Here is a 27,349-nt window from a genome sequence, read left to right as displayed (position 1 = left end):
AGAGACTCCAGCCCCTGAAGTCTGCTGGTGGCTTTGGCAGGAGATGAGTGGGGAAGGTAGTCTGCGTTGGCATTTCAGCTCCCGAGGCTCAAGGCTGTCTGCTTTTCGGGCCTGAGTATAATTGAATTTCAGCAGCAGAGGGCACGAGGCTTGGCATTTTTTATGGTGCTAGATTGTGGGATGGATAAGGAGGCCTTTCATTTCTCAGTGCGGCTGGTCACATGCTGCTGTTTCAGAACCGAGCTCTTGGCTTCCAAGGAAACATCGTGATGGAGGACAGAGGAGAGCTACTGTGTTCGCTGCTGAGGGAGGGTGTGCAGTCCAGAAAGTCAGGAAGGCCACACCTGGCCAGTCCTGTCCTGGTCGATGTTCTCAGTGTCAGCTGGCTATGCTCTCCTGCTGGCCTGTGGAAAGTCAGCTCTGTTGGCCCTGGAGCTGCCATAAGTACAAGAAGGTAGCTTAGCAGAGACCTGAGTACACGTGTGGAACCCAAACTCTGGGCTGGTTCTGGCATACTCAATTTACGAAGGATTCGGGGCTCCTAGAGGCAGCCTTTGCTTATCTTTACTCACAGTGAGAGGGGATGGAACCCCTGACATGAGCTCCAGTGAGCATAGGCTGGTCCTGGCAGACCGGCACTCTGATCCATGCTGTCAGAGCGAAGAGTCCCACAGGTCTCCTTGTGGTTAAAGAACAGCTGTGATGCCCCGGCCTCGAGCTTGCTTTGTGAGACCAAGAAGTAGAGCCATGCTTGGTCAGTGTTTGCAATGGGCCTCTGAAGCTCTGAGGCTTGGCTGGACTGCCTGCCCGAGCTGGTGGCCTGACATCTGCTTCCCTGTGGGGTTGGGAGTGGGGAGGTTACTTGGGGGGGGGGGGGGGCTGTCTCTGACCTTCTTGACTGATAGAAACTTCGAGACAGGGTTGTTCAGTTGGCAGATCATGAGCCCCTGCCTTTCTGGAAGGTGGTTCTTTCTGGAAGGTGGTCTCTGTACAAAACAGCAGTTTTCTAGGAGGTGCCTGCTTTGTCCCTAAAGTCTGATTTGGTTGCTGTGAGCAGAGACTCCAGTGATATTTCACCCATGGCCTTGGGCTTTGCCTAGCCTGATCTTCTGCTTCAGCGAGGCCTCTTCACTTCTGTCCTGCGTCCTAGGGGACCACCTTAACTATTCCGCCTCAAAACTGTGTGCTCAGAGTCGTCTTCACTCAGCAGCCACTGAGTGACAGCCTGCTTCATTTTGGTGTCACAGAAGCTGACTGAGAATTAGCCGGCACCAAACTTTCTTTTAAAACCACTTCTATAATTTCCCTTTAAAATTACCTCTGTGAGGGCCAGGAGAGGCGGATCAGTGGTTAAGAGCACATGGAGAACCTAGGTTTGGTTCTCAGCATCTACATTGTAAGGTGGCTTACAAATGTCCATAGGGTGGAATTGGATGCTTCTGGCCTTCTTGGGCACTCACATGAATATACACATACCATGTGTGCACATAACCAGACATATACATATAATTAAAAGAACTCTAGGAAGAATTGATAGATTAATATGTACTTGATGTATATACAAAAGTGGGTGGCTTTTGAACAGACGGAGCTGTTTCTCACTGTTTCTGTTGTTGCTTTCTTTGTCTTGCTTTCTTCTTAACCTACGACATGTTGACATAAAGGTAGAGCTGGGCCTGCCTTCAATCCCTGTTCTCAGGGGGCAGATAGAGCTGCATCTCTATAGATTCAAGTTCAGTGTGTCTGTGAGCTTCAGGCTAGTCAGGGCTACAACATCGATACCCTGTCTGTAAACAAAACAAACCAGGGAAGAATTGTCCTGATCCACAGTGTCCTGGACTGCAGGCAGAATTTCCTGACTGGAGCCTTTGCTGATGGAGGTTGCTGTGTGTTCAGCCCCCATCAGAGAGCCTGCAGGTCACAGAAGCACATGCACAAAACTGATGCAAAGTCTTAACGGAAGCCATTTCTCCAAGGTTTGATGGTAAAAATATGGTGAGGTATCTGGTTGGTAAATTCCCTGACTCTGGGGATCTAGGAGTAGTATGGTTTCCCAGGCCTGCCACCCCAGGTTCCATCTGTGCTCTTGTTGGCAGTATCAGCTGCCAGCACGTTGAACAGCGTGTGTGGCAGCGGACTTAAGTGTTGGAACGAGCGAGCAGTGTGGTATTGATGGTCTGTGGTAGGCTGCTTACCTATGTGGGACTGGGTTGTACATAGTGACCTGTGAGCGTAAAAGTAGGATTTGACATTTGGAAACTGTCCTAGATCCACATTTTGCAGATAGTATTGAGACCAAGAGGTTGAGGTTGTAGCTTGTTTGAGTTGTAACTTATCTGAACGCTACAGAGTCAGCTGGGAAAGGTGTATGTCCAAGAAGCTCTGTTGCCCTGTCCAAACCCTTCCACTTGCTCATGAAGTCTCTCTAGGACCTGGGCTCACCTCCCTCCATGTTCTGTATCCTGTAGTAGAGAACAGACCTAGGGACTCAGCATAGCACATGAACATTGGTCTTCATGCCCATCCTGCCTCGACTACCCACTAGTTCAGAGAACAGAAGGTGTCCAGTGTCTACCCTGCCTGGCCTTGTGGCCAGAACACTTGATGCCACACATCTTAGCTCCTCTGGTGGCATCTCTGTCCAGCTGTAGAAGACATAATGCCTTGCACCCTGTAAGTTGATGGTAATTAGCCAGGTGTGGGGCTTACCTTTGTTTCTAGCATTTAAGAGTTAAGAGGCTGAGGCAGGTGGATCATGCACTTGAGGCCGGCCTGAGCCACAGAGTCAGCTGCACAGTGGTGTGAGATGTCATGGCCTGCATGTCACAGGTGCACTTCATGACCTGTTTGGCTGGCAGCTTTCCAGGTGTCTCCTTCCTTCCACCTGGCTATTAGGGTCCAGAAGGGCAGAGCGCCTGTCTCCCATGTCTCCCTGCCGTACTCAGTGACATTCATGCTCACTGGTAGGCTACCACACCGGCACTCAGCCTTCTTCCTTGTGAGAATGGATTCAGAGCCAGTGTTTTATTCGAGGCCTCAGTGCCCTAGCCAGATGGCACCTGCTGCATAAGAACAATGACAGGTCATAACAGTTAGTTCCTAGACTTCCCTATGTGGCTGTTTTGCCACTTACGACAAGGTGGCAGAACAGGGTGGCCATTGTGGGAGACTTGAGGCACATCATTAGGGTTGCTGTGAAACCTGCAGTGGAAACAGGAACCATCTTGGGTTAGCTTGTCACAGACGGAACATTACTGGTGACATTTGTATCTCAAGAGCCTTAAACTCACCAGGGTGCTTCATTTTGGCTTTGTCATAGAGAGGGTTGCTGATAGAAATGAGCCAGTTAAAGGGGAAGGAGGGAAGGAGTGGTTATTCAGCAGTTGCGAGCGAGACGGATTGCTGGCATTTATAATGCTGGTGTGTGGTCTGCTCATAAAAGAGAATGCCTAGCTGGAATTTATCTTGTGGAAATTAAACACATTAAACCTTCCAAAGTGTGACCTGGCCATCTGCCATGTAAAAGCATAATCACCATTTAAGTTGAGCTTTATCTGGGCTTGGAGCTACACAGTCACAGAGAAGCCACTCTCTGACTTGTTCTCTTCTTGCTGTTTTTCTCAGAGCCTGAGCCCTTGCGAAGCCGGCAATGACAAGTCTGAATGGTCGCCATGCCGAGAAAACCACTGACATGCCAAAACCATCAGCCCCCAAAGTTCACGTGCAAAGGTCCGTGTCCCGAGATACCATCGCCATTCATTTCTCGGCATCCGGGGAGGAGGAGGAGGAAGAGGAGGAGGAGTTCAGGGGCTACCTGCAAGAGGGGCTAGATGACCAAAGCATTGTAACAGGGCTTGAAGCCAAGGAGGACCTGTATCTTGAACCCCAGGGTGGCCATGACCCAGCAGGCCCTGCTGTCGCGACGGCCCCAGCAGATGGGCTGTCTGTGTCTGAGGCCCCTGCCATTTTGCCTGTCTCTGAGAACACTGTAAAGCTGCTGGAGTCCCCTGCTCCAGCAGTGCAGGTATTAAGTTCAGTGCCACTGGCTCTGTCTCCGGGGTCATCTTCATCTGGGCCTTTAGCTAGTTCCCCCAGTGTGTCCTCCCTTTCTGAGCAGAAAACCAGTTCTTCGTCCCCACTGTCTTCTCCTTCCAAGTCTCCTGTCCTGTCCTCCAGTGCCTCATCCTCTGCCCTCTCTAGCGCAAAGCCCTTCATGAGCCTGGTGAAGTCCCTGTCAACGGAGGTGGAGCCAAAAGAATCCCCCCACCCCCCACGGCACAGGCACTTGATGAAGACTCTGGTCAAGTCTCTGTCCACAGACACCTCCCGGCAGGAGTCGGATTCTGTGTCCTATAAGGCCCCTGACTCCAAACTCAACCTGCACCTGTTCAAACAGTTCACACAGCCGCGGAACACGGGTGGAGACTCCAAGACTGCGCCTTCTTCCCCCCTGACTTCTCCCTCTGACACTCGCTCCTTTTTTAAAGTGCCCGAAATGGAGGCAAAGATTGAAGACACTAAGCGACGCCTTTCCGAAGTCATCTATGAGCCCTTCCAGCTCCTCAGCAAGATCATTGGGGAGGAAAGTGGCAGCCACAGGCCCAAAGCCTTATCCTCAAGTGCTTCAGAACTCTCCAACCTGTCCAGCCTGAATGGGCACTTGGAAAGCAATAACTACAGCATCAAGGAGGAGGAGGGGGACTCTGAGGGGGACGACTGTGGCAGCGACTCCAACATCCCCAGGAGCGACCACCCGAAGCTCAGCGAGGACTCCTCGAAGGAAGGGGAGCCCAAGGGTTCCCAGGCAAGCAGTTTGAAGGATATAGGTCTGAAGACAGGTTCTCTGGTTCTTGAGAAATGTTCTCTGTCTGCTTTAGTGAGCAAGGAGGATGAAGAGTTCTGTGAACTGTACACTGAGGACTTTGAGCTGGAGGCTGAGGGCGAGGGGAGACTGGATAAGCCCCTCGATATCCCCCTCAAGCCAGAGGTGCTTGCCAGTGCTGGCCTGGCTCTGGAGAGTGAGGATGAAGAGGACTCGGCCACCGAGCACCAAGAGTTACCCGTGAAGACGCTCGGCTTCTTTATAATGTGTGTGTATGCGTACCTCATTCTCCCCCTCCCCTACTACATGAGCGGGCTTTTCCTGGGCATCGGCCTCGGGTTCATGACTGCAGTTTGCATGATTTGGTTCTTTACACCACCAAGTGCTCATAAACACCACAAATCACACAAAGCTCTGCAACACCGGAACATGAGATCCCTGGACATCAAGGAGCCTGAAATACTAAAGGTAAGCCTCCCGCCAGCCTGTGGCATCAGGTGAACTTACATCTTGAGCTAATGGCTAAATGAACCAATCAAGTGTTTAGAAGACTTTGGATCTTTCTGTTGTCACGGAGCCCAAAACAGCTCATCTTGGAATCCTTGTGTGTAGAGCATATTTACCTACTTACTAGGCAGCTTTGAAGCTTCCGAGGCCCCAGAGAGCAGCACTTCTAGCTAGTTCCTCTGAGGTCTGCCCTTGCCAGGTACTTGGTATATTTTGAGGATCTGTCATGGCTGAATGTTGGGATTCTATATTCTTATTTTTCAGACAGTCTCACTATGTAGCCCTGGCTGTCCTGGAATTTACTGTGTAGACCAGGCTAGCCTTACACTTACAGAGATCCTCTTGCCTCTGCCTATTAACTATAGGAATAAAGACGTGTGCCGCCATTACCTAGTGTGAGATTCCAGCATCAGGTTCAGTGCTAATGCAGTCACTGGAGAGGGCCAAGTGGAAAGACACCAGCTACTATCACTTGATGGCACTTGCTGCTAGCTTCTCTCTATGCACAGCGAGACATAGGTTGAGAAAAAAATGTTAACTTTCTGTGAACACTATCTGTCAGGCTTTGGGCCTCCCAGGGTGAGGCTCATGAGATAATCTTTTAGAACAAATGTATTAGAATTTTTTAAAAGATTTATTTATTTATTATATATAAGTACACTGTAGCTGTCTTCAGACACACCAGAAGAGGGCATCAGATCTCATTACAGATGGTTCTGAGCCACCATGTGGTTGCTGGGATTTGAACTCAGGACCTTTGGGAGAGCAGTCAGTGCTCTTAATCACTGAGCCATCTCTCCAGCCCAAAATGTATGGCCCAGGCTGGCCTCGAACTCATGATCCTCCTGCTTCTGCCTCCTTCAGCAAATCCTACCGGCGTGCACCACTACAACCAGCTAGACTTTCTATTTATTTCTCCATATTTACATTTTTCTGACTGTTGTGTGCACTTCAGAAGATTTTTGGCATAACATTATGGTTGTCACCCGGCATGTTGGTGGCGCATGCCTGTAATCTCAGCCTTTGGAAGGCAGAGGCAGGAAGATATCTGTGAATTTGAAGCCAGCCTGGTCTGGATAGTGAGTTCCAGGATACAATTTTATAATGAGACCATCTGTAAACAAAGCAAAACAACAGAGTTGGGGCTGGAGGGATCCGGTTGAGAGCAGAGGCTGCCACTCCTGCAGAGAACTTGAGCTTTATGTTAAAGCACCCAGTTCACCACTGCCCTTAAATTCAGCTCCAGGGCATCCCAGGTGTATGGCCTCCAAAGACACCTACACACACGTGTATGTGTCTACACCCATCTACATATATATACATAATTTTTTTTAAATTTAAAATGTAAAAGTATAATTGTCATCAATATACTTTCTAAGTTATTTGTGTTCATAGCTATATAGGATGTAGAATCAGGAACCTTTAAAGGACATATAATAGTTGTCAAGGTCAACCATAGGATCACCTGATGGCATTAGATACTTCCAGTCTTAGAGAAGGGACAGACTCTGTTCATCCACGTTTTCGACCCCAGTGTGACAACCCCACTTTCTCTGGAAGCCCTTGATGCCCTTACAGGTGTTGAAGACGAATTCTGTTCTCTTGAGGTAGTTTTGAACAGTATTGATTATGACCTTGAACTCCCTTCAAGTTATAATCTTATTTGGTCTCTGTTACATTTCTAGATTCCACCCCCCTCCTTCTATCTAAATAATACTCTGAAAATTACATCATGATCTTTCTTTATTGAAAAAGAACAGCTGTAGTTGGAGTGAGGTATAGCCTCTCGCAGATTCTGTCTGTTTTCTAGTCTCTTTACCTTCCGTCCTTATCCCAAAGAGAGACATAGGAAACTCAAAGGAAAAACAAAACCCATATCAAACCATTGTGGATGTGTCGTCTGGCTCTTCTGGAGTGTAGTATCTGTGTCACACAGGCAAACTCACTCACTCTTCATCATCTGTGTGTCACGTGTCTGGAGCCTGGCCTCCTCACTGTTCCCCACATGGTTTGCTGTGAGACTGTTGCTTTTTTGAAGGGAAGGAAGCTGGCGTTGGCTCCTGAGGATGTAACACCCTTAGCTTAGCATGAATATGTGGAGCAGAGCAAAAGTGACTCATGCAAGGTGGCACCACCCTTGAAAGGGTGATGCCGTGACCACCTTATTTACGCGCTCTAAGTGGCCTGTGCTAACTTTAGCCCTCTCCTCCCCATCCCGCCCCCCAAAGAGCTGCTATGTCAGTCCCAGAGCTACTGACTAATAGAGACATTTGTCCCGGGAAGATTTTAATTTTAATACAGACAACCTCAGTGTTGATCCAGTCAGCTGTGGGTTGACAGTTTACCAACTACCCGGAGGGTGTGACATTACAGTGCTATTTAAATGTTACTGTAGTTGGCTTGCTTTAATCCAGTGAGGGAAGCAGTAAAGCCAGGGTGCTAGGTGTGGGAATGTTGTCTCATTTGAACTGTATCACAACCCTGTTCGTCTTGGGTATGTGCTCATGAAGAAAGGGAGGCCCAGAGGCTGTTACTTGTCCGTGGCCACATGGGCTACTGCTGTGTCTTAGCCTGTGTTCTATTGCTAATGATGTAATACTCCAGGCTGGGTGATTTAGAAAAGGGTGCTAGATTCAGTGGTACCCACTTGTAATTTCAGCATCTGGGAGGCAGAGGCAGGATGCTTGTAAATTTGAGGACAGCCTGGGCTGCATTCTGAGACCCTGTCTCAACAAAATAAAGGTTTTCTTGTGGTTCATGGTTCAAGCCCGAAGTTGAGGGGTTTATCTGGTAAAGGCTGTCTTCTTGGCAGACTGCTGAGGTACATGGGGTATCATGGCTGGCACCAGGGACACTGTGAGCATATGTTCTCTGCCTTTCCTGTCTTCTTTCTTGGGCTTCCACCCTGGTAGCAATGATGTTTAGAAAGGGGGTCACCAGAGCTAGAGAGGTGGCTCAGTAATGGTGCCCTTGCAGAGCACCCAGGTTCTGTTCCCAGACCCACACGGCAGCTCACAGCCATCTGTAACTCCAGTCCCAGGGGATCTACTGCCCTCTTCTATCCTCTGAGGGCACTGGGCATACATGCAGACAAACACCTAGATACATAATAAATACAATAAATAAATCTTTTAAAAATTAAGTGTAGGGAAGGAACACTGCTATTGGTTAGAAAAGCTTGGTGTTTATTATAAGCTGTGGATTTCAAATGCAAATGATTAAAGAGCTTGGTTTTTCTGAGTGAACCCTCCCTCATTTTTTATAGATATGGCACTTGAAGGCGTTTGTCAACAGTGACACAAATGTGATAAGGAAAGGGAAGTGTCCTGAGTCAGCCTTGGCCATCTGAGCATCTTGTGTTCTCACTGGACTTGTGGACTCTTCTCTCCAAATGAGTCAGGCTCATGCCAGCTTGGCTTAAACATGGGATCTTGTCTCCTGAGCGTATATTAGCCAAATATGGGTGTTGTAGGCGGGTGGGTGGCCCTCCTGTTCTTGTCAATTCAGTGGCCCTGAGCTTTTGCTGTTCTGTTCCTCCACCCAGCGCTCAGCCCGCTTCTTCTTAAAGGACAGTAAATATCTTAGGCTTGTGGGCGGCGTAGTGTCACTGCAGCAGAGGAACAGCGGCAGATAGCAGAGCAGTGGGTGGTGGGTAGTGTGTCCAGTTTCCAACCCCAGTCGTAGGTCTGATGAGCTCTCTCCTACATTGACTTCGCAGAGAGGAAAAGCATGCCTGCTTAGATGACACCTTGCATCCATCCGTACTCTGCGGGGTGAACTTATTACACAGGCCTCTAAAAATGAAAGGGCCTTGGCCCAGCAGCTTCCGTCTCACCTGCAGGGACTTCCTAGCCTATCATGTGCTGATTGTCTAGCTTCATGAAGGCACAGGTTGGGTTCGTCTGCTCCTTCTCGTATCCTCACCCGCTGTGTGTTAGGCACGTGATAAATAATTGTCAGATGAATGCTTGGGTCCACGAGTGAGTCAGAGCTTGGCCAGTGGGTCAGTATTCATTCCTTTGTCTGTTCCTGAGGCTGAATGTGTGACAGGCAACAAAGGTGAGGGAGAACTTGTTTGGGTTCACAGGTGTGGGGTGCTGTCCATCGTGGAGAGGAAGTGACTGGTTTGCTGGCTTGGTTTGGTCCACGGTGGTGGGACCATGTGATCACACAGTCCTCACAGGAAGCAGGACTTGTGCTAGAAGTGGGTGGGGCCAGGCTGTAAGTGGCAAGGCTGGCGCCAAAGGCCTACAGCAGCCAGCTAAGCCCAAGTCCTCTTCTGCCTCCAGGTCTATGCCTGTGACGTGATACAGGAGCCAGACCTGGTTTCTTTATAAAACAGGCCTATGGCCATGGTTTGGTCGTGATCTGCTCCCATTGAAATGCAGGTTGAAATGGAGTTTTTAGTGTGACTGTGTTGAGATGATTAAAAGCTGGGGATGGTGTCACATGCCTGTGATTTCATCACTCGAAGCCCTAGGGAGGTGTAGGCAAGCAGATATCTGAGTTCTAGGCCAGCCTGGTCTATAGAGCAAGTTCCAGGACAGCCAGGGCTAAAGATCACCCTAAATACATAAAGGCCAATTTAGATTACAGGGGGTCCTGTAGTTCATACCTGAAACTTTATCACTAGAGAGGCAGAGAGATAGGACCATCACAAGTTCAAGGCCAACCTGTTCTACATAGAGTTCTAGGCCAACCTAGACAAATAGCAGGACCTTGTCTTAAAGAAGGAAAAAGGTAATTGGATCATAAGAGCACGTTGCTCTAAAGCTAGCTACTGTCCCTTTTGTCTCTTGAACAGGTGTCTTCTTCATGAGCCCGTCTTCCCTTACTCCCTTACTCCCTTACTCCTGGGTGGAGCAGCACATCCTTCTCTGCCCTGGAAGCTGAAGGGGTGTGTGACACATCATGAATTTTATCTCTGCAACTAAATAAATTTGTTCTTTAAGAAGTGCCTTGACAGAACCACCCTGTGATTCCAGCTACTTAGGAGCTAAGGTTAGAGGATTCAATTTCAAGGCCTACCTGGGCTACAAAATGAATTTGAAGTCAATCTTGATAACTTAATGAGAAAAAAAGACCTGTATGCCAGAGGGTCCTAGGTTCAACCTCCAATACCACCAATAACAACCACTAGGATGAATAAATAGATTGACATCTGTGAACCTGTCTGATGAGTAGAAATATCTACGTTTGAATATTCCTGTTTGAGCTCTGCATTCTCTGGTTTGCATTCTTTTCCATGTATGTGACACTAATTAGCTTCTGCAGACAACAGAGTGATGCACATTTTGAGCACGGGTGTGGAAACTTAAAGCACACCCCAAATCTCCCAGTCGGCCATGGTGCCTGCCACTAAGATCTCCAACACAGATGTCAGGCCCTCAACAGCCAGGGATGGCCAACCTCTTGACATTGCAAAAGGATTTTGTCATCTACAGATATGTTTGAGCCACTTAAAGCTATTCTGGGGCGCACTGGCCCTCCAGGCTATAGGTTGGACACACCTGTAAACCACCCCCATCTGTGAACCATGAACCAGCTGAACTAGAGCTGAGTTGCTTAAGACTATTTTAGGACTTGAGCCTGAGGCAGTGAGGACACAAGTTCAAGGCCAGCATGGGCTACCTTGGGAATCTCTGTCTCAACAAAAGTAAACCGACTGTTGGAGCAAATTAGGATGTGGAGGTTGTCACTGACAGTAGGAAGTGAGTTAAGAAATCCGTAGAGCCTCTGTAGGACGGGGTGCAGCTCCATTATTGACCCTGAGAACTGTTTAAGGGACACAGCGTTATCCCTTCTTGGTGATTTCACTGTGTGAGAAGCGAGAGAAAAGGAAAGATGTTCTGTACTTTCTCTGGGTAAATTTTGAGCCACATATACACTGTTGACTTTTGTATTCAAGCAAGGTGTAAAGGGCCAGTGGGCTGGGTTAGCATGTAAGATCATGTGCTGCCAAGCCTGACAACTTGGAGTCCACATGGCAGAGCAGGAGAACCAGCCTCTGCTAGTTGTCTTCTGACTTCCATGTGTGCACCTGGTTCTCCACATACATGTATATATTTGCACACAATAAATAAACATGTTTGGACACACACATGGTGCTGTAACAGTGAGTATGGAGTCACTAATACCAAAGGCCAATCTGTAGCCAAGTAGTAGCTATTGTCAAAGACTACTGACCATCTAGGATCACAATATGCCACCCTTAAGTCCTTAAGTATGACTACTGACTGGAGCACAAGCATTCCTGTGCCTCTGTGAGACCCATGAATTATCACTAAGGTTACAGAACTCCTGGGACCAGAGCATGCTGATTGTAAAGTGTGGGGCTCAGGCAAATGAGAAGAAGCAGTCAGTAGGAGCAGGGTTGCCCTGGGCACCCAGCCAGTGACACAAAAGCATGAAGGCAAGAGTTGGTACCAGGCGTGAAACTTGGTGAGCTGGGTAAGGTAGCTCAAGGCAGCTTCCTGTGTGCCACAGGCTCCAAGAACGTCACAGTTCAGATCCCCTCTTTTGCATATGCTTCTGGAGGGGACAGTTAGATGTCCTGGGCTGGAAGCCCTAATGATGAGAGTACCAGGACCTGGAAGACTGAGCCCTGTCAGTTAGCCCTTAGGATGGCTACTGAACATTCCTAACCAGACGGGATGGCTCTCCTCCTCTGAGCACGCCCTGTCACTTGGCCAACAGCACATTTTTATTCATCTCCTCTGTGTGCCAACTTTCCCACTTGTTATAATGAAGAACTTCCTCAAGATTCTGTAAGGTTCTTGGATTTATGCTGGAGTGTGACTCAGATGCAGTTCTGAGTTATATGTATGAGCAAGTTCTTATCTGACATAAATTACCAACATGCAGCGCAGTAGGATGTCACTTCCAAAGTGAGAATCTGTCTAGAAGCTTGGCTAAAATTACATTCATGCCTTTACAGAGATTAATGAAGACAACCTTTGGAAAACCTTTCTTTGGGAGAGCTAGATATAATAAAAGGGACAGATCATTTTAATAATTAGGTTCCCTAAAATATAGGCTTGGGTTTTGATATATAAAAGAATAATTTTGAGTCTCATGCCTGTAATCTCAACACTCATGAAGCAGGAAAATCAGGAGTTCAGGGCCAGCTCTATCTGCATCGTAGGTTCAAAGCCAGCCTGGACGATATTAGACCCTGTCTCAAAACACAAAGATCAAATCATAACAACAAACACCAAGAGTAATTTGGAAGCCAGGCATGGTGATGCCAGCACTTGGGCGACTGAGGGAAGAAGATCTTGAGCTAGAAGCCAAAGATGGTCTCAAAAATGCAAAAGCTGAGAAGGAGAGAGATGGCTCAGAGGTTAAGAGCTCTTTCTACTCTTCAAGACGTCCTGAGTTCAGTTCCCAGCAACCACATTGAACCTCCAAGAGTTACCTGTAACTCCAAGAGATCTGACATACTTTTCTGGCCGTTCTGTGAGCACCTGCACATATGTAATGTTCGAGCGAGTGCGCGCGTGCACACACACACACACACACACACACACACACACGCAGGCACGCACATGCATGCAGTTTTAAAAGAATTCAGGTGAGGTGCTTTAGTGCAGGGGCCTCACATACAAGTATGCTCTTTGTGTTTTAAAGTTGGTTAAAGAGAACTGTATGGAGTATTCTTCCTGAATTCCACAGAATGAGTGTGGTTAGCAATGACGAGTGATCCCAGTATTTGTTTTTGGATTTTTACTTTTTAACTTTTATTATAAAAACAAGCATATCCAGAAGTAAGCAGACATTAATATAGTGATCCCTTCCTATGTACCCAGTATCCACCAGTTTGCTAAGTTTTTCCCCTCCCTCTCTCCCTCTCCTTCCTTCCTTCCTTCCTTTCTTCCTTCCTTCCTTCCTTCCTTCCTTCCTTCCTTCCTTTCTTCCTTCCTTCCTTCCTTCTTTCCAACAGTCCATCTTCATTGGCCTTTAACTAACTTACTGTGGCCTGATCTCGGGTCCACATAGATCTGCCTGCTTCTGCCTCCAGAGTGCTGGGGTTAAAGGTGTTTCCACCACACCCAGTCTCTTGCCAATATTTTCAGCTCACGAATTTACCTTGTGACTGGCTCTTATTCTGGTCCAACATATTGCATTCTAAAAGCTCTTGAGTTTTAGATGGTTATCCTAAGAGCATCCTCTTTTGTCCTGGGTATCATCTGTGGGGTAAACAACGAAGCTGAGGGTGTTAAGAGTCAAGAACTTCTCACATTGTGTTTTCCAAATAGTAAAGCATTTACTATGAAAAACACCACCTATGTTCTCATCTCCAAGTTGATATTTAATGTGTAATAAAAATGCAAGCTGGGCATGGTGTTATAGCTTGAAATTTTAGCACATGGGGAGCTGAAGAAGGAATACCACAAGTTCAAGACAAGGTAAGAATCCATAGTCAGTTAGCTGTAGGCCAACCTGGACTAAGAGTGAGAGCCTGTCTAAAGTGAACCCTGACCTCTTCCCTTCAGAAGTGAAAAATCCTTTGTACACTAAAATGGAAACTTCTAGTTCTTTGGAAAGTTAGTTATGTCAAATGATGTTTTGCTGGGTCACACAGGTGAAAGCATGTCTTGCTAAAGCAGGCATGTGAAAGAATGTTTTCCTTAAGCAGACACAGGAGAAAGGATGTTTAGATATAGCAACCGTGAAAGGACCTGTGATGAAGGAGTATGAATATGACCCCGCAGACAGTGGGAGACGAGCACTGAGTTTGGTTTGCTCTTCCTCACTGTTCTTTGCTAACAACACATATGTATTGGTTCACCTTACATAGCGTTGTTGAACGCTATGTGGTATTGCTGACATTGAGAGAAACTCCCCCAAAACTTCCCGTGTGAGGTTCCTGTGGCAGCCTGCTGCTTCCTCAACCTCAGGCCAGTTGGTGAGCCTTCTGGTTTCTTCAGGATCAAACTACATACAGCTGCTGCTTCATGCCTGGTGTTTTGTCTGCCAAAAGGACTGCACTGTGGCTGCTGGTTCGTGTGTGGTGTCTGCCTGCCTAGAGGACTGCTCTGCAGCTGCTGCTTGTATTTGGTGTTTGTTACAGGACTGAACTGCTGAGAAAGAAGACCAAGCTCGCCCCCAAAGAACTATTGTAAACAGATCCAGTTCCCCATCCTAATAACTTTTCTCTTCCACTCCCTCTGCTGGGTGGTGGGCTAGAGGAGAGGTTGAACTGTTATTAAAAATGTTTGCCTGCAGTAGACTGATTTAGTGTATAGTCATCAGCCTTTCAGGACAAGTTTGCTGTGACCCAGAGTGATTCCAGGGCACATGTACGTGAGTGTATATGTTCTAGGTTCTATGTGTTTAGTGTGAGTATTGTATGTGTATGCTTTGTGTGAGTGTGTATGCTGAGTGTGTGTAGGTTGAACATGAGTGTGTGTTCAGTGTGTGTGTGTATGTATGTATGTGTGTATATGTGTGTGTTCGGTGTGTGTGTTGAGTGTGTGTGTTAAGCATCAATGTGTGTTAAGTGTATGCATATGTATTGTGCACACATACATGCAGGAGTGTGTAGTGTTGGAGGCCAGGCTACTGTTCTTAGCTCACTGTTTTGTTTTGCAGCTTCCCAGTGTTGTCCAATAGGTTGCTGATGATACTATTAGGAAGAAAATATTAGCATCTGTATTTTTGCTCTTCCTAGGTTAAAAAAGTGACTAAGCTTTGTGCTGGTTGACATATAGATGATCATATATTGTTGACCTTTGGCCATAAACATCAGAAATGATCTATTTGACCTTGAAATGCAGATTTACAGCCATTATTATTACTAACAGTAAGTGTCACTCTGAGAACATATATGTTGCCTTAGGTTGTCAGCTAACGACAGTATGAGGAGAGGCAGGGGACATACCCCTGAAGCCTGATGACCCCAGATCTGCAGAGCCTAGGTAAAGGTGTGAGGAGAGAATTGATTGGAGCTGTCGGCACGCGCGTGCACACACAAGATAGGATCTGATGTTTGTTGTATATAAACATAATATAAGCAAAATTAAAAACTTAAAAGATAGTAAGATAGGTGCAAAGGCTGGCTCTGCCCTCTCCTGCTCAGCTTCTCTTATGTAACGTGTGGCTTGTAGGTAAAGGCAAACAGCGTTGGCAGGTCTTTAGAAATTGCTGAACAGATAGGACGGGCAGTCGGGAAAGCTTGGGGCCACTTTCTTCCTTGTTTGCTGATCTATTATTAACAAGCCAGCGTGGAAGTTATATGATCTGATGTTTACTATGTAGGAATATAAATAGGGCCTTGGTTAGCTCAGTGGTCCACCTGAGATCATTTAATTTGTTTGCCTAATTTTAGAGTTTCTTACCTTCTCCACTAGTGCACTCTGCCAGAGCACTATAATTTAAACTGCAGCGCAATTAAGAACTCACCTGAGCTCGGGAGGTGTTTCTGCGAAGGATAAAACGCCCATGTCCCATGGTTTGTGGCTCAGCTATGACTCCAGTGACCCCAGCGGCGGGCTGTGAAGGTGACCTTGGAGCCGTTAGGGAGGATCTGGACAATATTGGTGCTGTCCCCTCCACTAATGAACCTCTCCTCATTCTCTGGAGTGTCTTCGGGTGGCATGTATTTTAAATATTGTCTCTCTGCTTGAGACTTATCATTCATAATATGAATTTTGTGTCTGCGGGTTTGCTTTGTCTTTTCTTGGGTAAAGTTAAATTTGTACCAAAGTTCTTCCTTGTTCTCCAATGCAAGGATCTTTGATGCTCTCTCGTTAGGTAACTCTGGTTCCCAAGCGTCAATATATCAAAGGGGCTAAACTCAATATGTACAAAGTCCTGTTTGTGTGGCATTTGTGGGCAAATGAAATTCAGCCCCCTGTGAGTACATTTCAGAAGAGTGTCAGCAGCAGTGGCCTTGGGCCCTGGCTTCAGCCACTTTTCTCTGGGGCTTCTTTTTTTTTTTTTTTTTTTTTTGGTAGATGAAGGGATGAGCAGGGATCTGAATGACAGGCAAGCGCCCGTGCAGCCACGGGGTAAAAAACACACTGCAGTGTTACTGTTGTCAGCCCAGAGGATCTGCTCTTTCCTCCAGCCAGGCTAGCATCCAGCTGAGCCCTGGGCACTGGCCTTGATCTCCTCCCTGGCCCCTGATTAAGAGTGAGCACTGTGGAGGCTCCTCCAGACTTCATTATTTTGCAAAAGGTTAATTGTAGCTTTTAATCTTTCCCAGGATTAAATGGGCCTCTTTATAGATTGTGGTTTGTACTTCCAGCCAAACGTGGCTTCTGAGTCCGGCAGAGAACTGAAGAGAAACCCCTGACCTTTTCTAGGACCAGACTGTAGGCCAGACAGCTGCCGCCTGCGACTGGTCATTGTTCCAGCGGCATGGTTGGCAGCACGGTTCAGAAGGAAGCAAGGCTTCTCAGGGTCACATCTCAGTGGAATGACGGCAGGAGACCCTTGGAGTGGGACACCATCTGTGTGTGGGCCCTTCATGCCCACTCTCATGCCTGTAACAAAACAAAGCTGGAGAAATACCGCACCTGCTAAGTTTAGGGTTAATTAAGAATGTTAGAATAGGGACAGTGAGGGAGGGGCAGCATGGGGGGGGCGTGCTGCTCTGAGCACTGTGTATCTGATGTGTATCTGATTGCTCAAGTCTAGAGATTTCGCACGCAGCCTAACCCAGGATGTCAAGTACTGGAAGAATTTGGGTTGCTCATGATAGGAAAAAGTGACTAGGTTTGTGTGTAGAAATTGCATTTTGCAAGGGAGACCTGGTTTAAAGTCTTGTGGTATCTCAGAGGCAGAGGGGGGGGAGGCTGAGTTGATTCTAGCTAACATCTTGGTCTGAGCTCAGGTTCCTGTGTAGCAGTTCCTGTCACTCCAGGATTTTTATTTTCTTACTGTGCAGTTTTATGCACCTTCCTTTGATTCTTCTCCTTGAGGACAGTGGCAGAGTGTCCTCCTTGTGAGTGATTGTTCAGCTTGTTCCTTTGTGGGTCTGTAGGAGTGCATCAGAACTTTTGGGCTAGGGTGGGGGGGGCAGCCCATTTGGCTCGTGACGTCTAAGGATTTCGTTTAACCTCATAGCTGTTTTCTGAATCAGGCTTTATTCATCCGCTCTGTCGAGAGACATTGCTAGCACTGAGATGTGCCTTGCTCTCCTTGCTCTGTGGAGTTGGCAGCTTAGTAAAAGCAATCCAAACAGGTCCAGAACAGAGAAGGCGTCAGCTTTGCTTTGACCTGAGTGAGGGTGGCAAGGCACTGCCCAGACTATCAGGCCATGTCACGGGGCCATGATTGTGGGCCGCACCTCAGTCAGATAGATCTGAGGCCAAGTCCCAGCTGTACCAGTCTCCGACAAGAGGCAGGTTGTTCACCCGGTTTCGAGCTTTGTTTCAAATGTGGTTGTCGGAAATAGGCGAAGCTAAGCCACATGGCGCACATGAGGTTCTGGGACACGATTAGCGCCTAGATACCAAGTGCTGTTCTGAGTTCATCAGTATTTTCAGACCGTGCCTGAGACTTTTCATTCTTCCTGTATAGATTATGCTTCTGAGGTCTGTCAGTGGGGAGAAATGTGGTTTAGACAGAGAGTGTGATTCGGAGTGAGGAAAGAAGGAAGCTAGGCTGAGCCTTTTTACAAGAAGGAAAAGTGGGGGGTCTGAGGACTGAGCAGCATTCACGTTGTAGACTGTGTAGCTGGTAGGTGTTGGGGGCTGGGTTAGAACATGATCCGCTAGATGCTTTGAAAGTCTTGCTGACACTGTGGGCGACCAGGGCATTTTATCAGCAGTCTTACACAGAATCAAATATGAGAGCACACAGGGTCTCCTAAAGCTAACAAACGATTGTCCACAGTGCGCGTGCCATCAGAGTCGATCCTGGATGCCATGTGTTTGTTGTTGGGAAGCCATGGACTTTAGCCACAACTAGATCTGTTGAGTGGAATTTAAGGAAGAAGGAGATCTGAAGATGAAAGGGAAAGAAGAAAGAAGAGACCATAGCAGGTGGGCGTGTGGGGAGAAATGCTAGCTTGGGTTAGACTGCTTAGGTGTTGGAGCAGGTTGTACCCAGCGAAGTCATGGCTGGGCTCCTTGCCTCTGCCACTGGAGTTGGTGAGGTTTTATGGTTTTGATCTGTGTAGTTAGGCCTCAAACTCCTTTCCTTTGCATTCCTTTCCTCTGAATCAGGTATTTGTTGAGAACACACAGTGTGACCTTTATCTCTCAGAGCTGTCAACAGAGGCTAACTGCTTACTCATCTCTGAACTTCGGTCCTGCTGAGTGGAGCCAGAGCCAGGAAGGCTGAGCTCCTGCTCTGTGGCAAATGAGCTCTGGGAAGCATTATGGGGAAGGTTGGCTTTGTTAACCAGTTTCAAGAATTGACCTAGGAAGAGAAACGTGCTGAGCCCAGCTCTCACACCTTAGGTGTGTTGTCTTATTTTCCAATCTGAAAAACCAAGAAATAAGATAAAAACTTGATAGAAGTTTCTCCACAGATGATGTGTATTTAAAGAGAGGAATACTGAGGAGAAGCCTCGACTCAGTGGCCCCATTGGGGTTGTTTTTGAAGCCACATCGAACTATTGTCGATAAGCCAAGCACAGCAGCGTGTGTATCTGATCTCGGAACTTGACAGTGCAGCTCTGTAAATGCTGGAGAAGGTGAGGAGATTCGGTTTGAGGCCAGACTGGTCTCCAATAACTCTCCCAAAACACTAAACGAAAGAAGAAACCTGTCACCAAAATAGACATATCCTGGCATGTGAAACCTAACAGGAGTTTACACACCTTTAATCCCAGCACTCTGGAGGCAGAAGCAGGAGGAGCTCCGAAAGTCCAAGGCTAACTTGATTTACAATGTGAGTTCCAGGACAGCCAGGGCTACCCAGAGAAACCTTGTTTCAACCCTTACACTCAGAAAAAAAAGAAAAGAAATTACTTTTCCCCTGCTGAGTTGGGAGGAGGTAGAGACTCTTGTGTCCCAGACTTAGTATCACCTGTAAGCCACTGTCACGGCTAGGCAAGGCATTACTGCTGGAGCTGTAATGGACATTAATTCTGCTTTAACTGTGGAGCTGGGGTCTACAGATTCCCAACACAGGTTAAGGGGAAAAAAAAACTTGTAATCGATCTTAGCATTTTTCTCAGCATGTAGATTTGGTGCACACCATGATGATGGATGACTAAAGATGAGGCTGCTGAGGAGTCCAGAGGCTCAGGTCTCCATTGGTCAGAGACTCCAATATTTACCATAGAAATGGCATTTTCCGTCCTGGGTGTTTCAGGTACTTGCCTGCCCATTACAAAGTGAGCCATTTACCATTCCTTATGGAGCTCTCAAGAGGTCTCAGTGATTCACCAAAGCTGAGCAAATGCTTTATGGCAGGCAAAGTGTTAAGTGATAATACTGACTGCATTGTACATTATTACATTAGCACAGTCTGTTTGCTGTTGAGTTGTTTTGTTAGCATATATTAGCATATATTAGCATACAAAATGGTGGGTTTCATTGTTTTCAGGTGTATGCATGATGCACTTTGATTATATTTTATGCCTTCTTTGTTCTGTTTCTGTTTGTGTGCATCACTATGTGTAAATGTTATATCTGAGGCCTCGTGTAAGATGGCCTGGTGATAGGCTTGCAATTGACTCTACCCGGGAGGCCAAGGCTAGAAGGGTCAAAAGTTCAAGGTTAGTTGTCAGCAATATAGTAAAACCCAGTCTCCCAAAAAGGGGGCCTTGGGGACTAAGGAAGTGGCTTTAGTGGTGAAGAACAGTTCCTGTTCTCCCGAGGACCAGAGTTTAGTTCCCAGCACCAATACATACATCTCACAACTTCCTGTAACCCCAGATTCAGGATCTGATGCCCTTTTCTGGTCTCTGCAAGCACACACATATATGTGCACATATTTACACAGATAAATACACTTACATAAAAGTGAAAGGCTGGAGAAATGGCTTAGCAGTTAAGAACATGTAGATGGATGGATGGATGGATGGATGGTTGGATGGATGGATGGATGGATGGATGGATGGATGGATGGACGGATGGTTGGACGGATGGATGAATGATAGATATGGATGGATGGATGGATGGATGGTTGGATGGATGGGTCCCGGCAAAATACTCATACTCACAAAATAAGTCCTTAAAACAAACCAAAACAAAAACCAAGGCACCGTATGAATATGTTCATACCAATTTGAGCATGGGTCAATTCTCATTTGGCTCATAGCTGTACACACTTAAATTACTGTAATAACTGCGGCGTGTTCATTGTATCTGTTTCTTCATTTGCTGCCTAATTGTTACTCACCTGCTTTTCACTGTATGATTTCCACGAGGTGCATGTTACCATTTCATCGAACAAATGGGCCAGTAAGTTTTCTGAGTCTTGGCTGGATGGTAACAGGAATTAATGTTCTCTGTGAGACGTCAAAAGATTGTTTGCAAAGTAGGCTGAAATCAGCAGGAATTTGACTCATTTAAAAAGCTAGACTGGTAAAATGGCTTGGTGGGTGCGTGCAGCCAAGCTGGACAACTTGAGTTCAGTCCTGAGTTCCACATGGTAGAAGGAGATCTGCCTCCCCTGCAGGTTGCCTTCTGCCCCCACAGGCACACTGCAGCCCACATGTAACAAACATTCAACAGACATGTGATGAACAGGCACCACATATGTAATAAACAAACAAATACATCAGTGTAACAACACCAGACTGGGAGCTAGGCATGGGGACACACATCAGTGCCACAGCACAAGTTCTAGGCTAGCCTGGGCTACATAAGAAACCTTCTAATAAACAACCAGAAAAGGCCAGACTAGCTTAGTGCCCAAGGGAGATCTGGCAGAGAGCCTTGCTCTGTTGAACGCATAAAGCTTTTGAATTTTCCCTTTTTCTAGTCAGCTTTAAGAAAAGAACCATATATTTAGAATAGTGTACATTACCATTCTGACCCCCCAAATTTGGGTTATCAAAACCGTATCAAATTCTCCTCGGCACTCAACATGGGGAAGCTAACTCTACACTGTGACCTTCGGTGCTGATATTGGAACTCTCACCACTGGCACGCTGTTCACTCTTACTAATGGAGGTTTTTCTCCACCAGGGATGGATGAATGAGATTTACAACTATGATCCAGAAACCTACCACGCGACTCTGACACACTCAGTCTTTGTCCGGCTTGAGGGTGGAACCTTAAGACTTTCAAAGCCCAACAAAAACATTTCCAGGAGGGCAAGCTACAATGAGACAAAGCCAGAGGTCACCTACATCAGCCAGAAAATCTACGACCTCTCAGACAGCAAGGTGAGTCTGGGGACTTTTGGAAGCAGAGCTTGAATGAATGAGAAGCACTGGAGTCTTGATTGCTATACTGCACCTGCCCCACCATGTCTTTTAAGGAGCAGTATATATTAGGACCATCTCAAAGAAAGTGGATCACTGGGCATCTTTTGAAATGCAGGTTGGAATGGGGCCTGAGAGCCTGGATCCTCCCCCCACCCCCCACCTGCCCTCCCCCAGACAGAGTTTCCCTGTGTAATCCCGACTTTTCTGGAATTCAATCTGAAAGCCAGGCTGGCCTCAGCGTCACAGATGTCTGCCTGTCTTTGCCTCCTGAGCAGTGAGACTGAAGGTGTGCATCACCACTGGCCGGCCAAGCCTGGATTTCATTGAGTTTCCAAGGTGGAGCTCATGGCGCAGCTCCATGGACTACCCTCTGGAAGCAAGGGGCAGTCAATTCTCTGCACTCAGAATTGACTCTAAAAGCTGGTTATGGAGCTAGGGATGCAGCTTAGTTGGTAGAATGCTTGTACAGTCACATCCGCAGCACCGGTGCCAGGTGTGGTGGCATCTATGATCTCAGGAGGCCAAAGCAGGAGGGGCACCATGGCTTCAAGGACAGCCTGGGCTACATAGCTTGAGGCCAGGCTCTTCTGGACTACATAGTAAGAACTGTTTCAGCCTACCCCCTCCACACATAACCTCCCCAAAAAAAGAAAGGAAGAAAGAAGGAATGAAAAAAGGAAGGAAGGAAGAAAGAAAGAAAGAAAGAAAGAAAGCTGGATTTTTCAGTCTAAATGCTATGTTGTGTTGCCAAGTATTGATAAAACTCTGTAAAATTTTAAAAGTGTGCACATGCCAGCACATTTGATAAAGCATCATTTGTATTTTCATGGAAATATAAATTGTTATTCCACACAGACATGGTGTCATACATAGTTAGGGTTTTACTGTTGTGAACAGACACCATTAACACAGCAACTCTTATAAGGACAACATTTAACTGGGGCTGGCTTACAGGTTCAAAGGTTCAGTCCATCATCATTAAGGTGGGGACATGGTGGCATCCAGGCAGGCACAGTGCAGGAGAAGCTGAGAATTCTATATCTTCATCCAAAGGCTGCTGGCAGAATACTGACTTCCAGGCAGCTAGGATGGCAGTCTTAAAGCCCATGCCTATAGTGACACACCTACTCCAACAAGGCCACACCTCCTAAAGTGCCACTCCCTGGGCCAAGCATATTCAAACCGTGACACATGACGTCTCTGTTCTTAGAGCTCTTGTGAGTGGTCTTTAAATTCCATCGAAGTGATGGACGTATGTAAAGGAGTTGCTATATAGATTCATCCTGGGGTTGATTCTGAGCTCTGACCTGCACTGTCTGTCTAGACCGAGAGATGCTTTTTTTTCTCCAGCCTAAGCTTCACCTAGGGTCACTAACTCAGTTGTCATCCAAGCCTGTTTGATGGTAACCACTTAAATGTTACTACTCTGGTACGGCTGCCTGAGAATGAAAGATATTCACGGATCTCACGTAGCTCTTAAATATGTACACTTAGGAATTTTGAGGAATAACAAATCATTTCTAAAATGTATTCCCTGTTCTAAAGTGAGGTTATAGACGGATGGTTCAAGTTATTTAACTCACATCATTTGAGTCAAAGACCCCGAAATGCTGACCTTTCTGATATGTGTGATATCGATGCATAAGGCAGACACTCTTTAGTGTGTAAATTGTCATTCGCCTTTCTCTGTAGATTTATCTTGTACCTAAAAGCTTGGCTCGAAAACGAATCTGGAATAAGAAGTACCCCATTTGTATTGAGCTTGGTCGGCAAGATGACTTCATGTCTAAGGCGCAGACTGATAAGGAAGCTGGTGAGGACAAGCTGCCTCCTGAGAAAGAGCTGGCAAGCGAAGACCTTAAGAAGCCACCCCAGCCTCAAGAGGGGACAAAGTCTAGCCAGCGAGACCCGATACTGTACCTATTTGGGAGAACGGGCCGAGAAAAAGAGGAATGGTTCCGGAGGTTCATCCTGGCGTCAAAGCTGAAGTCAGACCTCAAGAAGCCATCTGGTGTTTCTGGAAGTAAATCAGGTAATAGCATTTTCGCTTAGTGTGTACCTGTTTAAAGGGCTTGTGGGAGGATTTGGAGAGGGCGGCAGGCAGGCAGACAGGAAGCCTGCCTTTAGATCTTTACTCTACAACCTCAAATGCATTTACCTTTTACACACTACCCTTGTTCTCAATCATTTTTCCAGTGATGGTCCATTTGCAGGTATAAGTGGTTAGCCAGGGTGGTGCCCGGGGACTTTCTTTTTTTGGTACTCTCATAGAAACAGCTTCAGGAGTCTGAAGATAGTGGTCAGAGCAGAGGGTGGTAGCACATACTGTTAATCTCAGGACAGTGGCAGGCGGATCTATGTGAAGTCAGCCTGGTATACATAGTGAATTCCGGGCCAGGCAGGGCTACATAGGAAGGCTCTGCCACCTGAGTGCTGGCATTAAAGGCATTCACTACCATGCCCAGCTGTATCTGGTTATCTTTAATGACTTTCACTTATGGCACAAGGAAGTCAGTGGTAAGGGCTGAAACTGTGTGTGTATGGGGGGTGTCTTTGTACCTACTTCACATGCCTAGCAACACCTAAATTACCCAGAGCCACCTTAAAACACTGTGAGTAGAGATGGAACGTAGAACCACAGGGAAGTCTGCACTGTATTTCAAAGCGGCCTGAACAATGAGTGCCCAGCTGGCTTGTCTTCAGCTGTGAAGGTGACATTGGCGATGAATCTCTAGGACCAGGCACCTCTGTAAGCACCACATGAGAGAAGTCTTGCTGGTTGACTCAGGCCTGTCCTCTCTCTCAGGGATGCTATCCCTTAGAGACATAACACAGGTTTCTCCGGCAACTTGCTATGCAGGTTCTGGCTCAGGAGGCCCAACTAAGGATGAGGATTCCAAATCTCTAGATCTCAGCACTCAGTTTCTGTCTCACTCAGAGCAGAACCTGGTGTGAGCGTGGAAGCCATGAGTTCCCCTGGCACAGTCCCAGCTTGATGTTACCGAGGGCTAGTCGTGAGATCTACATACGAGTGACAGTGCCTATGCTCTGTCCCACCCCAAGCAAAGAAGCTGCCCCATGGACAGGGAACAGCAGCCATGCCACAGTCAGGTTCTCATCCCTGTCCTTGAACTGGGGGTAGAGGTGCTCTTGGCTCTGTCATTTTAATCTTTATTTATTAACTAGACTCTGGAGTTTATTTGGATTGTGCTGCGTTTTCTACTAAAGTCTTTTTATTTAAAAAAAAAAAAAAAAGCGGGGGTGGTTATACACTGTCCTGACATTTAAAATAATGTAAAACCTTGAAGTGGTTGGAGAATGATGAAGGTTTATAAAAAGTTTGAATTCTAGGTAAAACCTCAGGTAGTCAGTCTTGGAAATAACCTAGCTGACCTACTAAGTTCAAGTAGCTTCCCCAAGAGTTCGCACCACCAGGAGAGAGCTGCAGGTCAGACAGCTGGAGCCAGGCGACACCAGTAGTCCGGTTGGATTTAGATCTCTGTCCTTACCTTGACACAGTAAACCTGAGTGTCAGACACTTCCATGCTTAAGACTCTCTTGCAACAGGATAAACTGAATCTGGGTCACACTTGAGGCACTTGATGGTCAGGGTCCTGCCTTTCCCTCCACCCACACTTCCTGTCCCTCTGTGTGTCTTCCTCTTGGGACTCCCCTGAATCTTGCTTCTTGATACTCTGTTCTCTATCTGGATCATTTTTTTTCTGCCAGGGCAAAGAAAATGGTAACTCTTGGAGCTTGCTGCAGCGTTTCTCACCTGCTCCCAGAGTCTGTGTCACTGATTCTGCGCTGCTCACCTCCAACCCACAAGGGCGGCCTGGTCTTTGTAGTACCACAGTATCTCCAAGGTCCTCAGACTTTCAGAGATGGCCTGGCTATTTCTTAATTTGGTGTGGAGAGGCTGCAAGCAAGGGGACAGTCCGGGGACAGTCATTAGTCAGAAGGTCACCTGGCATGCAGCAGAAATGCAGCTGAAGGAGGTGGATTATTGCTCCCCAGCTGGAAGGAGATACAAAGGAGCGAATTCTCTGTTGCCTTCAGGCTCCTTTCCAGGGCTGCTGGGGTCGCGCACTCACCACCAAGGCTGCAGACCTGGGTTCGAAGGCCAGGCCCACGGCGGAAGGAGGGCAGGGATTCCCGAAGAGCGTCCTCTGGCATCCACATGGGTGTCATGGTGTGTGTACGCGCCCCTCCCAAAATAAAAAGATAAAGGAATATAAATAAAGCAAATTCAAGGCCAGCTGGGTTCATAAGGGAGACCCCATATTAAAACAAAGATGAAGGAAGTGTTTAGCTCATGGGTAGAGCCTAGAAGTGCCCAGGGCCCTCGGTTCCATCCCCAGCACCATAAAAACAAACACCAGAAGATCTTGGGGTCCTGGATTTATTGAAATTTAAAGAGTAACCTATATTTAAATGTTTTTAAATACATGTGTTTAACATCAAAAAGAAAATGGTAACTCTTTCCTCAACAGATAGCACAGGTGTCCCTGGTGGGATGTCAATGCCAGGTCAACAGTTCTTGGCAGCAATTGTTACAGGTGACTGGGACTTACCTTTTCCTGTGTCTTACTACATTAGAGCAGAAGGTGGTTTTTTCTGGGTAAAGAGTTCTTCATCAGTTGTTACCATTTTAGCTGCTTTTCCATTTAACCCATAGGCGATTAGTGTATTCCTATTTTTGTATCATTTGTATTAAGAGCTATCATCTCTTACCCCAGGGCTTTTGCCCACCCACAGCAGACACAGCAGTCCCTCGGGTCACCTGACCCATAGCCGCAGCAGCAGCAAAGGCAGCGTGGAGGAAATGATGTCCCAGCCAAAGCAGAAGGAACTGGTGGGCAGCGTGCGGCAGAAGATGCTTCTAGACTACAGTGTGTACATGGGCAGGTGTGTGCCCCAGGATGACCAAAGCCCCCACAGGAGCCCTGTGCAGAGTGCAGAAAGCAGTCCCACAGCTGGGAAGAAGGTAAAGTTGCTTGGGCCTGGGGCCTTTGTGTGCGAGGGATTCATGGCAGGCCCTCCTTGTTTCAGGATTTGAAGACATGGTGATGAGCTAGGCATGGAAAGGCATGTGCTCCCTCGGAACTCACGTTCAGGGGGATGGCACAAAGCTCACACTGGATGGCAGGAAGAATTGAAGCTGAGTAAAGGCAATTGAGTAAAGCTCCTACTATGTGTCTTATCAGGGTCTCTTTAAGGAGGTAGTCAGTGAGCCACAGTAATATATGGTAGGTGAACATTCCAGAAGGGCAGGCCCCAGTGTCTACAAAGGTTCCACAACAAAAAGGCAGTTGGGATACTCAGAGGTGGGCAACAAGCAAGGGCGAGAGGGGAGGCAGCAGATGTGGAGGCTCAGTAGGGCCCCTTCAGACGTGTTCTGAGGGAGGTAGGAGGTCCTACAAGGGTTTGAGCTGTTGTTGGAAGCTAAAGCGTAAGCGACCACAGAAAGGCTGCAGGCAGGCAGGAAGGAGTAGGTGGGAAGCCATGGCAGGTAGGCTAAGATCTGGGTGACAGTGGGGTAGCTGGGAGAGGAACCGGCTTTGCTGATGACAGAGGTGGGTATGAGAGAGGGAAGTAGGATCTTGTTGCCTCGTGTTTGCACCTGAGCAACGGGCCTGTAGGTAGGAAGATCCCAGTCACGGCCCAACACCTCAGTGGTCCT

The 27,349-nt window shown here is 47.2% G+C and overlaps 1 protein-coding gene across 2 annotated transcripts in view; it reads left to right on the top strand.

Moving 5' to 3' along the window:
* Nucleotides 1-27,349, top strand: part of TEX2 (testis expressed 2) — a 104,127-nt gene that overhangs the window by 40,354 nt on the left and 36,424 nt on the right. For both annotated transcript variants that reach the window (XM_080922529.1, XM_080922530.1), the window contains exons 2-5: nucleotides 3,625-5,290; nucleotides 21,424-21,624; nucleotides 23,359-23,698; nucleotides 26,406-26,653. In XM_080922529.1, coding sequence (XP_080778655.1) covers nucleotides 3,650-5,290; nucleotides 21,424-21,624; nucleotides 23,359-23,698; nucleotides 26,406-26,653 — 2,430 coding nt within the window. In that variant the 5' untranslated portion in view covers nucleotides 3,625-3,649. The remainder of the gene's footprint in view (nucleotides 1-3,624; nucleotides 5,291-21,423; nucleotides 21,625-23,358; nucleotides 23,699-26,405; nucleotides 26,654-27,349) is intronic.

This window comes from Micromys minutus, assembly GCF_963924665.1.
Source record: "Micromys minutus genome assembly, chromosome: 10".
Taxonomy (NCBI): Eukaryota; Metazoa; Chordata; class Mammalia; order Rodentia; family Muridae; genus Micromys; species Micromys minutus.
This window is presented reverse-complemented; position numbering and strand designations above follow the sequence as displayed.